The following is a 14,441-nucleotide window of genomic DNA, read 5'->3' as shown; positions in this document are numbered from 1 at the left end:
CAGTGGAGGGGTGTGTTTGTGTGTGTAATTGTTTTGTCGTACATTTTCAGATGCTTTAAATATGCTGGGAAAAAATTTTCCTCTGCCTTTTCATGCCCAAATACTTCCCACTCATCCTAGCTCTCAGATTCCTTCCATAGACAAGGGCCTTTAACCAAGGGCTCACACACAGAGTGTCTGCTCCCTCACCTCCCGTTCACTCCTCAGCTGACTGCTGTCTCCTTTCTTCCCCTATCACTTTCCTGACACTGCTGTGGCGCTGGTTACTTTTCCATTGCTAAATCCAGTGGAATTGTTTCATGCCTCTTCCTACTCAATTTCTCTGCCATGTTTGGCAGGTTGACCACTTCTATCTCGAACCTTCAGTCTTTGTTTTACATGAGGATGTCATCTGCTGGTTCACTTTTAATACCTCTGATGACCATTTCAGAGTATAGTGGCTTTGGGAAATTGGGTAGGAAAGACAGAGAAAAGTAAATGATGTTAGAGCCCATGCTCGTAATGGACTAGTTGATATTCCACAGTGCTTGTCCCCATTTACCATGCTGAGAATTGAGAGTAGAGAGAGTGGGTAGGGAAGATGATTCAGAACTGAAGACTAGCAAGCTAGACAATGCCTTTATCCATGGATCTATTCATTACAGACTTAACAATTTTTTTAAAAATAAATTTTTTCTCAAGTAGCTATTTGATTCCCCCTGACATTTATACTAAGTACTCTGAGCGCTTTACTTTCCTCACTAAAAAGGACCTGGGAACCTTGGTGGCTGTGACCACATTAGGAATTTCTTTGCAAAGTGCTTTATTTTATTTTATATTCATTTAATTTACTCTTGTCAGTGTTTTTCTTTTTATCCCACAGGTCTGGCCTGGAAGAACTGTGTTTCCTGATTACACCAATCCCAACTGTGCTGTTTGGTGGACAAAGGAATTTGAGCTTTTCTATAATGAAGTGGAGTTTGATGGAATCTGGATTGTGAGTTCTTTAGACCTTGGTTATTAGGTGACAAATGTTTATATTGTGTATATTTATATCTATATCTGTATCTGTGTCTCTATCTTTGCATTGTGAAGCATAGGAAGAAGAGGAGGAGAAGAAAGCAAGTATGGCAGTCATTCTTGGTATTCCCTATCTTGCTGTTCAAATAATCTTACCAAGATATATAGCTTAGAATCAAAATCAGAATGTTAGAGCTGGGAGGAAACTCACAAATTTTTTCCTGAGTCCAGCTCTCCTTTTACAAATGAATGAGCAGAAGTCAAAATAGTCATATATACTCCTTACATTGTCACAAAATACAAAAATTGTTCAATTGCCAGTTCAAACCCCTTTCATTTGAACATGTTGGATAAATTAACGAGAGCCAAAGGACCCCAGTGCATGAAAAAACTGTGGTCGCGGTAAGGAGAAGTGTCTCACATGATGTCAAGTGAAAACAAACCAACTGATGTTTAGCAAAATTTATGGAACTCTAGAGTTGAACATTTTTCTATTTGTAAAAAAAACGGTAGAAAATCCAAACAATACAGAGAGCTAAAAAGATGAGAGCAAAAATCCTCTAAAATGGTAGCCTCCAAAGACATCTAGTATCAATATTTTGGTTTGCATCTTTCCAAACCTTTCATTTTCACAGTTGTTGGTTCATGCACTCTCTCACTTCTCTCTCTCCCCTAATATGTATATGTTTATACATATATATGTATGTATATGGTCATAGTTATGTTTTGGGTACAATGTATATTATTTGGGGGATGGGTACACTAAAAGCCTTGACTTCACCACTATACAATTTATTCATGTAACAAAAAAACCATTTGTACCCCCTAACTTCATTGAAATAAATTTTTTTTAAAAATGTTAAGTTAAAAAAAAAGGAAATGCATAAGTTGATATATATGGCATAATATAAATTGAAAGTTTCACCTAGTATGTTTGGAAATTGTTCATTTCCAGCGATTATAGACTTATATAATTTTACAGGGATTTTAAGAATGTTTGCCATGAAGCCTTCAATGGGTAGATAAGACAGGAACATCTATTTCATTTCATATACATGAATACCCCTTTTAAAAAAGAAATATCTGGAATAATTTCTCTGATTCCTAAAAAAAGAAAAAAAAAAGATACCATCAGTACAATATAAAGAAACATGCTACTTTCTTAACCATTTTTGCTCTTTGTCTTGTAGGATATGAATGAAGTCTCCAACTTTGTTGATGGTTCAGTCTCAGGATGTTCCACAAGCAACTTAAATTATCCCCCATTCACTCCCGGTAAGTTTCATGGTCAGCCTGATTTAAATGGCAATGCATATATGATATTTTAAATTCATAAGGATAGATTTGAAAAACCTGGCAGGAGGGTTTGTACATAAGTGTACACAGGAAGAGGAAAATGTGGGCAATGTATACAGAAAACTAGGAAAGAAAATCAGAACACCCTGTGCTTTCCTAAAAGAGGCATAAATTCAAAAGGGGCAATCTAGTCTTCTACGTATAGTCCTAGCTATTCATACTTCTAGGGGAAGGTCCAGAGAGGATATGGTATAGAAGCTAAAGGCTAGTGGTTAGTTTCGGTCACTCTCAGGTGTGTGAGAGCCCCACCCCAGCTAGGGCTTACGTGAGAGAGACCAGATAACCAGGCTTAGCTTTAGGTGAGGGTTAAATCTGGTGATATACACAATGTGAAGAACAAGCACAAACCGTAGGATAAAAATAAGCCAGAACTCATGCCTGAGAGATCAAGGTCAATGTCAGAGAATGTGGTGATCCTGATCTTTTGAGTGAACTTTGGACAACACTATCTCTCAGGGTGTGGCCTTGGAATGACAGCATTGGTTATAGTTTGAAGGAAGCTAGAGGCTCAAGGAAAATTGTGTCTTGATTGAGAAAGAAACAAAGCTGCTAGGATTATAATATTTCATGAAGGCTTCAATCTGGTGGGAAAATGGGAAATTAGGGCAAGTAGGTTAGAATCAATTATTGAGGGGCTTGGATGGGAGGCTAAACAGTCCCCACTTCATTTTGGTGATAGAAGCTATATATGTTTTAGTAAGAGGGAAGTGTGACAGTCAAGTGGTTTTGGAAATATTAACCTGGCGTTAATATAATTAAAAGATAGATTAGAAGTTAATAAGTCACTAAGAAGCTATCCAAAGATAATTTGGATCTGAACCAGAGTGGTGTGATGGAAGCAGAGAAGGACAGATGAATGAAAGAGGGATTCGAAATCATTTTTTTTATTTTTTATTTCAGCATATTACGGGGGTACAAATGTTTAGGTTATGTATATTGCCCTTGCCCCACCCGAGTCAGAACTTCAAACGTGTCCATCCACCAGATGGTGCGCACCACACTCATTATACGTGATAGGAAATCATTATTTAGGGGAGAGAGGGAGTCAAAAAATTTACACTTTCATCCGGTATTTCTATTCTTAGACTGCTATTTAATTTGAAGAATTCAGATTGAACCCCAAGTCTAAGTGGATCTTCTTGCTTCCAAATGCCTGTGTCTGGTCACATGAGAGCCCAGGTGGGAGGATGTGTGTGGGTCAGCACCATTTATTTATACATCAGAGAAACTACCCCAAATGTATAGCCTTCTAATAAGTGAGGAAGTCGTATGGCCATTTACAGGATATTCACAATAAATGCCTGCCCAGGAGAGCTATTTTTTCAGGTTGTGTGATAGTCAAAGGGCAGGCTATGTGCATCTTAGGCTCTCACTGACTGATCCCTCTGTTTCAGGAGTCCTGGATGGATACCTGTTCTGCAAGAGTCTCTGCATGGATGCAGTGCAGCACTGGGGCGAGCAGTATGATATTCACAATCTGTACGGCTACTCCATGGCGATTGCCACAGCAGAGTAAGACCACTATTGCTATGATCTGCTAATTATCCATCTGCTAGATGCTGGGTGACTCATATATATTATTTTTAAAAACTCTACAAAATAAATATGGTTGTCATTATTGAATAAATCAAAAAAATTGCCTGGCACACAGAGAAGAAGGAATCCAATAAATATTTGTGGAATGTATAAAAAGGTAGCATGTATGAGTAAATAAATGAATGAAAGATTGGAAGAAAGAAAAAGAAGTTTAGAAACTTGCCCAAGGTCGAACAGCTAATGAATTGCAAAAGCAAAATTTAAAGCCTTTTTTTCCGTGAGTCCAAAGCCTGTGTATTTTCCCTTCCAACACACTGTCTAGACTGAAGTATGGAAGTTGAATAATTTGTAAATGTCCATGTGCTTGGAGTTTTAGTTATTGGCTCAGCATCCTTCTACTGTGCTCTGTTTACCTTTGTGTGTGGACCCAAATTCTATAGAGAGAAAGAGGTGCTGACAATTTATTCTACTTACTGTCATGGTGACAACAGAAAAACCAGAACAAAACCGCATTCATTCATTAGCGAATTATAATGTATGTCATTTTAGTCATTTCGAAAGGTGCTAAAAAAGTTCTATAGCAAAAGTTTAAATATATATACACACATGTAGACTTCTAATTTAAAAATAAAGATGATCCTTATGTTTAATTACAAAAGTACACACATACACATCTAATTTTAAAATATCTTTTTTTATTACAAAATTATTACCAAAGTATTTCTTCTTAAAAAGGGTTTAAATTCCAAAAGGCTGTTCATCATTTCATTTCTTGTGTATGTCTCAAGTCTCATGATATAAAAGACCAATGTATATACATCTATGTAAAGTTAAATTTCACCTTGGTTCTATTAAATTTATATACCTCTAGATGCTAACCTTTTCAAGGCTGCTTTTAAAATTCTTGGAAATTATGGAGTTAACGCATAAAACACCTTAAAACAAAACAAAACATAACATAGTGTACACCATGTTAGATGCTCCTAACAGCAACTAACCCTACTGGGAAAGAACTAGAAGAACGGGGTATTCGATTTTAATATCCTTGGTATTGTTACTGTATCCCCCAGGCTGGGATGAGCTGAAAATCACACATTGACTCCCTAAATCTCTCTCCATTTCTAGAGCTGTCAAGACTGTGTTCCCTAATAAAAGAAGCTTCATTGTAACCCGCTCTACCTTTGCGGGATCTGGCAAGTTTGCAGCCCATTGGTTAGGAGACAATGCAGCCACCTGGAATGACCTTCGGTGGTCCATCCCTGGCATGCTTGAGTTCAACCTTTTTGGTATCCCAATGGTGAGTCCCCATCCCAAGCTCTTTTATGAACCTCAATACCCAGGAAGCCTCATTCTAGAATATTTTCATGCCATAAAGCTCTCCTTTCCTGCCTGCCATGTCCCAGGGGTTTAATGTTTTGAGGGCATGTACTTCATCAACATCAGCATGGCATTCTTTCCTGTACTCCTTTATGAAGATGGAAAATGCAACTTTGATACTTACTGAGATATTTCTTTCTATTAATTAAAGTATAATATACATACAGAAAAGTGTACCTGTCCTTAAGTATACAGCTGATCAATTTCACAAACAGAACACATCTGTCTGTCTAGCACTCAGATGAACATAACATTGCCAGCACTCTAGGCTTTGGCATTTTTTAGTTAAATTCAACATATTTATTGATTGAGCTCCTACTGTGTTCCAGGTCCTGAGCAGGGTATCCATGGTGAGAGTAAAGAAAAGCATAAATATATTAACAAAACACCTTCTGCTTTCCTCGAAGAGGCTACAGTTTACCAAGAGGAGACATACATGGAAATAGATAATTATGACAAAAGAGGGTAAAAGGACAAACAGGGACATATGAATTAAACGTTATGGGAGATCTTGAAAAGGGATTTATCTAACAGATTGTGAGGGAAAAAGAAAGTTAGGGCAGGGTGTCAAGAGAGACCTCATAGAAAAGATGACACTTGAGTTTAACCTTGAAAAGTGGGTGTATCTCATCAGACTAATGAGGGGAGAAGCTTGTTTTAAGATTGAGATATAAACATTGGCAAAAACAGTGTGAGGAGGCATATTTGATGTGTCTATAAGGATTAGCATGTATAACTGCAATGGGAAATGATGCTAAAGCGGGATCAGAACCAGGTTTTGAAGAGCTAAACGGATGAACAGCAAGGAGAGTCTGGGGATTTTTAAATAGGTGAGTGATGTGATCAGAGTTAGGCTTTAGAAAAATAATTCCGATAGTGGTGTGGTGAAAATACTACTAATAATATCAGCAGTAATACTAGTCACTGTTCATCAAAAAGCTATTGTATGTCAAGTGTTTTATTTATATCATCTTGTTTACTCACTAATTAGAACCCTGTATAGCTAAATAGTACCCACTAACAAAATGATGAAACTGAGGCACAGAAGCATTCAGTAACTTACTCAAAGTCATCCAGGGCTAAAGAGTGGACACAGGATATACCCCAATTCTGACCACTTGTTAGCCTTCTCAGTAGGAGATTTTAGCTAAGTTCAACTGGGAGGTCTCTAGTACCAAGCAAAAGAGGGCGGTGGAAGTGACATATGTCCACTGCCTGTGTGTCCTTCCAGGTGGGTCCTGACATATGTGGCTTTTCACTGGATACCACTGAGGAGCTGTGCAGGCGGTGGATGCAGTTGGGTGCGTTCTACCCATTTTCCAGGAATCACAATGGCCAAGGCTACAAGGTAAGACTCCCAGGAAATATAGTCAAAATAAATTTGGCATGCATTAGAACTGGATCAGTCTGCATCCTCACCAAGAAATCTGCTGAGCCAGCCTCTTGCCTGGTACTTCACTTGTGCTAATTTGCACCACCCTGTGCAGTTAACCAGGACCTGGGCTGTGTGTATCGTTGAAATGCCCAGCTGCCTCAGCCTGCAGTCAAGGAAATGGCGAGTCTGTGAAGGTCTTTCATCAAACTTCTGTATACTTTATCTGTGTTGCTCGTTTTTAAATAAGAAGCAAGTTATGGAAACACTTCAAAATGATTAAATGGCAGTCTCCCAAGAGAGTAATCCTAAAGAGTGAATGAGACAGGATGAGTCGAAAGGGCAAGAATGGTCCCTTACTCGGTGAAATGGTCCCCTCTTGCCCAACTGTTCTGCTCGGAGGCAAAGTTTGCAACGTAAGCCCTAGGTCACTAGAATGGAAGGTGTGTGATGAGTGGGGTCTGGAACTCTGCAGGAGCTTCTGTTGTCTTGCAGCCAAACTACAATCGCAAACTATTGTTTCCTTCCAGGACCAAGACCCTGCCTCCTTTGGAGCTGACTCTCTGCTGTTGAATTCCTCCAGGCACTACCTTAACATTCGCTATACTCTGTTGCCCTACCTATATACCCTCCTCTTCCGTGCTCACAGCCGTGGGGACACAGTGGCCAGGCCCCTTCTGCATGAGTAAGTTCACCTAACCCAAAGGAACTTTATTAATGCATCTAGGATGACGTTGAGTATATCATGAAATATCAGAGTGAAAATGGACACAATTCAAGCAGTTATTCATTTATGTAAATATATGTATATACACGTATTTAACTGGAATACCCAGTTGGTATTTATAAGGCTATTCCTGCCTAGATATTGTAGGGATATTTTTAAGTATTGTAGCCTGTTCCCTTTTAGAGAGAGAACTAGACTTAAAGTCGTGGGACTTGGGATTTTTTCTTTGTTCTTCCACCAACTGATTCTATATCTTAGACAAACCATTTAAACTCCTTCATCAATTTCTTTAGTTTTAATTTAAAGGATTTGATAGCTTGATTGCAGTGGTCTCTTCTGTAATGCACTGTGATTCCAGGACTGTGTTCAAGCTCTAGGAATGAGCCTGTAATTTGCACACAAATAAGAATATTATAAAGGATTTCTACAATTTCAGAATTCTTATTTGCTAGCCAATGAACATCTCTAACTTAACTCTAAACAAGGGCACTTAAGAATTTTTCCTTGTCAAAATGCAGTTAATTCTCTTATGTGTATGACCCACACACATTCTGTAATATTATATGGTCACTCTTTTGGGAAGTTTTTGCCATCTCTTGGAATTTCTGTTAAAAGGCAGATATCCCAAATGAGAAAAAGAGTAAAATTTTAAATTATCTGCTATTTTTTACTATTAGATCTAGTTTCTTCTCGATCGTTGGCTGAAGTTCTTTAATGTACTGGTTATTTTCTTATTCTTTTTAAACATGGTATGGCACGTAGAATTACAGCCTGGGACCTGCCTACCATAGATACTGGAATGGGAATTCTGCCCATCCTGAGGGGAGAATAGGAGACCAGGGAAGGTGGACCTGTCTGGGGGTCAGGGTAGGGGTCGAATAAGTGTCACAGAATAATTTGGGGGTTTTCTCAGGCACACAGCCTGCATGCTTTCGACAAGCTGGGGGTAGAGATGCCAGAAAATGTTGGCTCAAAGCTCAGTGAACCATCTCTTTGGCCTTCAGGTTCTATGGGGACAGCAGCACTTGGGACGTGCACCAACAGTTTTTATGGGGGCCAGGCCTCCTCATCACTCCAGTTCTGGATGAGGCAAGTGCTCCCACAGAGACATGCTGGGGATCTCTGCTTCTGTTTCTGATGCACCCTGTGCTTTCTCTCCTCCTGTTCCAAACCCATTTCTGACATCTGTAACTGAGTCAGTCTTGAAGGAATTATGCTGGGTTTTGGGAAGTTGGAGATCTGATACTCACGTCTTCCTCTCCAGAAGTATTTTGCTTGACCAAGTTCTCAACCAGTGTAGAAGCATCTGCTGGCAACTCTAGATTTAGGAGTCATCCTGCTTGTTGTCAGAGTCTCGTAGCAGATCGTCACTTGCTCCGTAGAGGCAGAAGGAAGCAGTGACCCAGCAGTCACTCTAAAGTCAGACAGATCAGGGTGTGATTGTTGTCTCCCCACTTAGTGCCTGTGTGATCTGGGGCAAGTCATTGTGCTGGTTTCTCATCTACGAAGGTGAGGTAATAGTACCATTTGGGGCTGTTGAAAAGGTTAAATGAGCTAATCATGTAAAGCTAGAATATTTGCCATGATACATGATTGGTGGTTATTATTATTATTCCTAATGTGGTCCTATTTGGGATTTTTCACTGTGTGGCCAAGGTACGGCTTCGATGATTTGTATTAGAGGAAAGGCGGAAGAAAGCCATGGTTTGATAACAGAAAAAGGAAAGGTCATTTCTACCCTCTCTGTATACAGTTAAGAAGTTCCCTAGGGAATGCTAAGACATCCATTTTATCCCCCTGAGGGGATAATATTTTGTTCTAATTTCAGGGTGCAGAGAAAGTGATGGCATATATGCCTGATGCTGTCTGGTACGACTATGAGACTGTAAGTAGCTTTGGTTTTTCTTAAACTCCCCGACACCACAGCTGCAGCTGCATAGACAAGCTACCTCCCTGGAGAGAGAAACATCCATCCATGCACCAAGGAGTGTTTCTGTAGTGTTTTCTGTAATTTCATAGGAGATCTTGGATAAAGTGGGCCTAAATCCCTTAAGATGATGAAATCTTAAACAAAAAACAAACAAAAAAACCCTTTCATATACTTGATTCAGCAATAAGATAAAGACTCCAACAATCTCTCATGTGCAAATATTGGGGAAGCTGATGGACGATGTAAGCTTGATCAGGAATCAGATTACTTTTTTAGAACTATCGGTTCATATAATATATATCAAATAGCCTCAGCATGGCTTAAATGTTCTCTCAAGACCCCGACTGATGACAAAATGTGTTGTTCCTAATTTTTCTCCTTTCCTTATTTGATTGGCTGGCTAGACAGTAATTCAGCTAGGTGGAAAAGGGAGAGAGCTGTACCTCACTCAGCACAGGGCCAGTCAGTGGAGGTCAGTGTGCTGTCATGCCAGTGTGTCTGATTTACCTGCATGCATCAGGGAGGGCAGGTGAGATGGAGGAAGCAGACAGTTGAGCTGGAACTTCCTGGAGACAAGATTGGACTTCACCTTCGAGGAGGCTACATCTTCCCCACACAGCAGCCCAATACAACTACTCTGACCAGGTACAGCATGGCTGGGGGTGTCCTGTAAGGGGGAGGCTGATGAAGCTGGTCATTTCTGTTCCTGTCTGTTGACCATGCAGAGGGTGCTGAAGCACCATGTGGAGTCTGAGGAGGAAGGGTCCTGGGATGTGTTTGTGTGTGGGGGTGTGTCATCAAAATCTGTCCTTGGCATATTCCTGTGGCATCTTCTCAAGAAGATGTTGATTTAGAGCTGCTTCCAGATGGATTTTTAAAAACCTTAATCCCTGTCCTTACTTAAACCTTCTGAATTTCTCCTCAAAACACACTGATAGGGTGATTTGCCCAGGACTGTTGCAGTTTTAGCACTGAAAGTCTTTCCTTGGGTTGCTTCTTAATTCTGTGCAAACTGGGTCAGTTTATCATACTGTCTGCCTTGGCTATACCATCTGTCTGTGTTTCTCTGCTCTTTACTCACTCATTCTCATTTCTAGGGAGTCAGGATCCACTTTCTATCCTCCTGTAATCCCATTTCTTCCACTGAGCCATTTCTATCTTGTGATCCAAAACTGGGTTCAAAAATTACCTCCTCCTGTGAACCTCAAATCTTCCCATGATACCGATTTTCCCTTTATTCTTTTTTGATTCTAAAATTATAGACTTCATCTATACTAAAGAGGTGCATATTTATGTCTTTGTGTCTTTGAAAGTGTAGTTTATTTGTTTTTAGTAGACTTGGTATTCTTCGGAAGCTGGATACCTAGCTTTTCTTTTGAACCTCTCTTACTACTTTAATTCCTCAAATTACAAGGTTTTTATGATACTAATGGGAAATACTCTTAAATCCAATACCAATTGGTTTATTTTTCTCTAATTCTTTAGCTTCAAGCTGTTCTGTACACTGATACCAACATTATATTTCCAAAATGAAAATCTCAATCTGTTGCTTCCCTGCTTGAAGTCTGAACTCTTTCATTAATAGGGTATTCAAGGCCAATCACAATATGGTTCCAAGGTACCTTAACAACTGTATCTCCTGCAACACCTTAATGTACTTGTAGATCAGCTATGCCAAGAATCTTGCTATTCCCCAAACATACCTGTGCATTTTACTGCATTTGGGCTTATGCATTTATTACTCTTTCCGACGTTCTTTGCCTGGTGCAAACTTAATGATACCAATTAAACTCAAATTTCATCCCAAATCTTCCAGCAGAGGAAGTGCTGCCACTTCCAACTTTCTGGTTGTTTTAAAATATTTTTTCGCTCTTTAGTTGATTTTCTCTTTGTTCTTTAATATTGTTAAGTATTTCAATCATAGTTATTTTATACTCTGTGTCTGAAAATTTTATTATCTGAAGTGCTTAGGGGAGTCTAAATCTATTGTTAGTTATTTTTGCTGACTTTGTTTCAGGCTGACTTAATACCTTGCGTGCTTGGTGATTTTTTTTTTCCCCTAAGTATGGTGATCTTAAGGACCCAAATGTGGGTCTTATTCCTCCAGAGACAATTTGTCTTCTCTGTTGGTTGCAAGCTAGAGACTGCTGCCAATTTGGCATCACATTAATTTCCTTCACTGATTCTGGGTTTATGTGGGAATCAGAGTTCAGCTTCTCCATCTTGGATTATGAGCCTTAGCAGCCCAGTTTTTGCCTTGCTATAGGCATTTGCGCCACAGAAATCCCAGGTTTTAATTTGAGCACACTTGTTTGGTTTGAGCTCACTGTTTTGTTTTCCTGTTGTTGTTTTGGTCCCTTGGATATATCCCTTATTTTCTTGTAAGCCCAACAATATTTTAATAGGAATATATGTTGCAATTTGTCTAGGACCAAGTATTAGTAGTATTTTAGTGGGGGGTGCTCTAGAATGTCCAGCCCGCCAGACTTCTAGAAGTGTCATTCTGGACTTCTATAGTATCTTAACTTTTGTGTCACTTTTTACCTTCTGCCTTAATTATTTGGTGAATGTGTCTAATTTTTCCCATAATATTTAAGGTCATTGAGGTCTGGAGTTGTGAGTTATTAATCTTTGTTTCAGTTTGACTTCTTAGCAATGACAGCTACTCAATATATGAATATATAATGAAAACATGATTTTGTTCATCATGGAACCTGACTTCTTAGATAGTATAAGGCTGAACAGTGAAAGAATACCAGGGGGAGTGTGAGGCCAGTGAGGGACAAAGGAGGAACAGGAAATTGAGAGGTAGTCTGGAAGAGTGGCAGAGCCAGGAAATTACTCTTTCTTTCCCCTCTTTCTCTATGTCCATCTATTTCACCATGTCTTTGAGCAGTGTTTTGTGTTTCCCATTCTAAATTATAAATCAGATAATTAGAATGTTTTATTTTTCTCTCAAAACACACTAATAATGAATAAGTTACTATTACATAGATGGATCTTATTGTATGTTATTGCTTTCTGAGTGAAAATGGTCCTTACGCAGGGGAAAGTGTATCTTCTTTACAGCCGCTGACACTTCTGAGGTTATCATCTCTAAAATGATCTAGTTGAACCAATTATTATCTAGGATGTCTTCCTCTTCTAATTGTCCGTATTCTAAACAATACTTGCAACAGCAGCTTTTATTTTAGCTATTGTAGTGATTCTGGTGCTTAAATCCTTGCCTTCTACAGAGATGCTTATTGCTAATGTTTGGGGTATTTCTATTTCCTCTTACATTATTGATGCTAGAGAAAGATGCACCTGTGATTTTGCTTTTGTATCTAAAGAAAAGCAGAGACAACTGCTGCTAGTAACTTTTTCCATTTGAAATTTGATGGAGACATTCCCAGCTTATTTGGCAAAATTCTTGGAGACCTAAGACTTTGTCTCTTACACAAATCTTGTTTCCCACAGTCGAAAGAACCCTCTTGGTCTTATCATTGCCTTAGATGAGAACAAAGAAGCAAACGGAGAACTTTTCTGGGATGATGGGGAAACGAAGGGTGAGCATTGTTATAATAATGTTACTGTTTCCAAACCTGCATCTTTGACTTATGATCCTTCACTCCTGTTGGCCATTCTGCTGTGGGAGAAATCTCACCAGGCACAGTAGCAAGTCATGTAAGAATTTTGTTTCTAGTGGCACTGTCCGGGGGTAGATGAACCACAGATGGAAGAAAAACACGTTCCTATAATATCTCTTAGAATTCTCTCACTGGCCAGTGAGAGAGATATATATAAAATAGGTTCTCATTTTATTGTCAATGGGCATTTGGAAGAGACAGTTTCAAGACTATTCCTGTAATTCAATGTATTGAAGATATCTCCCTCCTAAAGTACTTAGGAACAAATGTTGATGATATAAAAACTTACCCCATGCCAGTGAGGCAGGGAGAATATATTTTTCTAGGTTATCTAGCTATACTTTTTAGTACATTTTTCTGGCTACAGTATACTAACAATTCTTGTGGCTCAAGCTTAGGAAATATACACTTCCCTTGAGGAATATGCCTCGGAAGCACGTGGAAGGGAGTCTTTCCAAGGTTACAATAAGAAGGGAAAGGAAAAACACTGGCTTGGCCTTGGAGACTGCCCATAAACCAAGAGACAGCTTTTTAAAGAAAATTTTTATTTATTTATTTAATTGGAAAATGTTTAATTAACAAATGAAGATTGAATATATTCAAGGTGATACTTTGATATATGCATACATTATGTAAAGATTACCACAATCAAACTAATGAACACATCTCTCACCACCTACACTGTACACTAGATTCCCAGAACTTGTTCATCGTATAACTGAAAGTTTGTACCCTTTGACCATCATCTCTCCATTTCCCCAAGCCCCCAGCCCCTGAGAACCAGTGTTGTACTCTCTGCTTCTGTGAGTTCAACTTTATTAGATTCCACATATAAGTGAGATCATGCAGTATTTGTCTTTCTGTCTCTGGTTTATTTCACTTAGTATAATGTCTTCCAGGTTCATTCATGTTGTTGAAAATGGCAGGATTTCCTTTTTTTATGGCTGAATAATAATCCGTTGTATGTGTGTGTGTGTGTGTGTGTGTGTGTGTACATCACAATTTCTTCATTCATGTGTTGATAGACATTTAGGTTGTTTTCATATCTGGTTATTATGGAAAATGAATTAAAAACTTAAGTGTAAGGGCTGAAATCATAAAACTCCTGGAAGAAAACATGATTTTTTCTTGGCAGTGATTTTTTGGATATGACACCAATAGAATGGGCAACAAAAGCAAAAACGAACAAGTGAGACTATATCAAACTAAAAAGCTTCTGCACAGCAAAACAAACAAACAAAAAAATGCAAAATGAAAAGGCAACCTATGGAATGGGAGAAAGAGTTTGTGAACCATATATCTGAGAAGGGGTTAATATAAAAAAAACATAAGGAACCCATGAAACTCAATAGAAAAAGAACAAATAGCCCAATTACAAAATGGGCAAAAGACCTGAATAGATGCTTTCCCAAAGAAGACATACAAATGGTCAACAGGTATATGAAAATGTGCTCAACATCACTAATCATCAGAAAAATGCACAGAAAAACCACAATGAAATATCACTTCACACCT

The 14,441-nt window shown here is 38.7% G+C and overlaps 1 protein-coding gene across 1 annotated transcript in view; it reads left to right on the top strand.

Annotated features, from left to right (window-relative positions):
- MGAM (maltase-glucoamylase) overlaps positions 1-14,441 on the top strand; it is a 75,991-nt gene that overhangs the window by 33,111 nt on the left and 28,439 nt on the right. Inside the window, exons 13-22 of the mRNA XM_012649792.1 lie at positions 863-976; positions 2,190-2,274; positions 3,750-3,867; positions 5,017-5,188; positions 6,500-6,616; positions 7,171-7,325; positions 8,372-8,456; positions 9,196-9,252; positions 9,818-9,942; positions 12,757-12,845. Coding sequence (XP_012505246.1) covers positions 863-976; positions 2,190-2,274; positions 3,750-3,867; positions 5,017-5,188; positions 6,500-6,616; positions 7,171-7,325; positions 8,372-8,456; positions 9,196-9,252; positions 9,818-9,942; positions 12,757-12,845 — 1,117 coding nt within the window. The remainder of the gene's footprint in view (positions 1-862; positions 977-2,189; positions 2,275-3,749; positions 3,868-5,016; positions 5,189-6,499; positions 6,617-7,170; positions 7,326-8,371; positions 8,457-9,195; positions 9,253-9,817; positions 9,943-12,756; positions 12,846-14,441) is intronic.

This window comes from Propithecus coquereli, unplaced genomic scaffold (genome assembly GCF_000956105.1).
Source record: "Propithecus coquereli isolate 6110/MARCELLA unplaced genomic scaffold, Pcoq_1.0 Scaffold302, whole genome shotgun sequence".
Taxonomy (NCBI): Eukaryota; Metazoa; Chordata; class Mammalia; order Primates; family Indriidae; genus Propithecus; species Propithecus coquereli.
The sequence above is the reverse complement of the archived record's forward strand: the minus strand, read 5'-3'. Positions and strand labels throughout refer to the sequence as shown.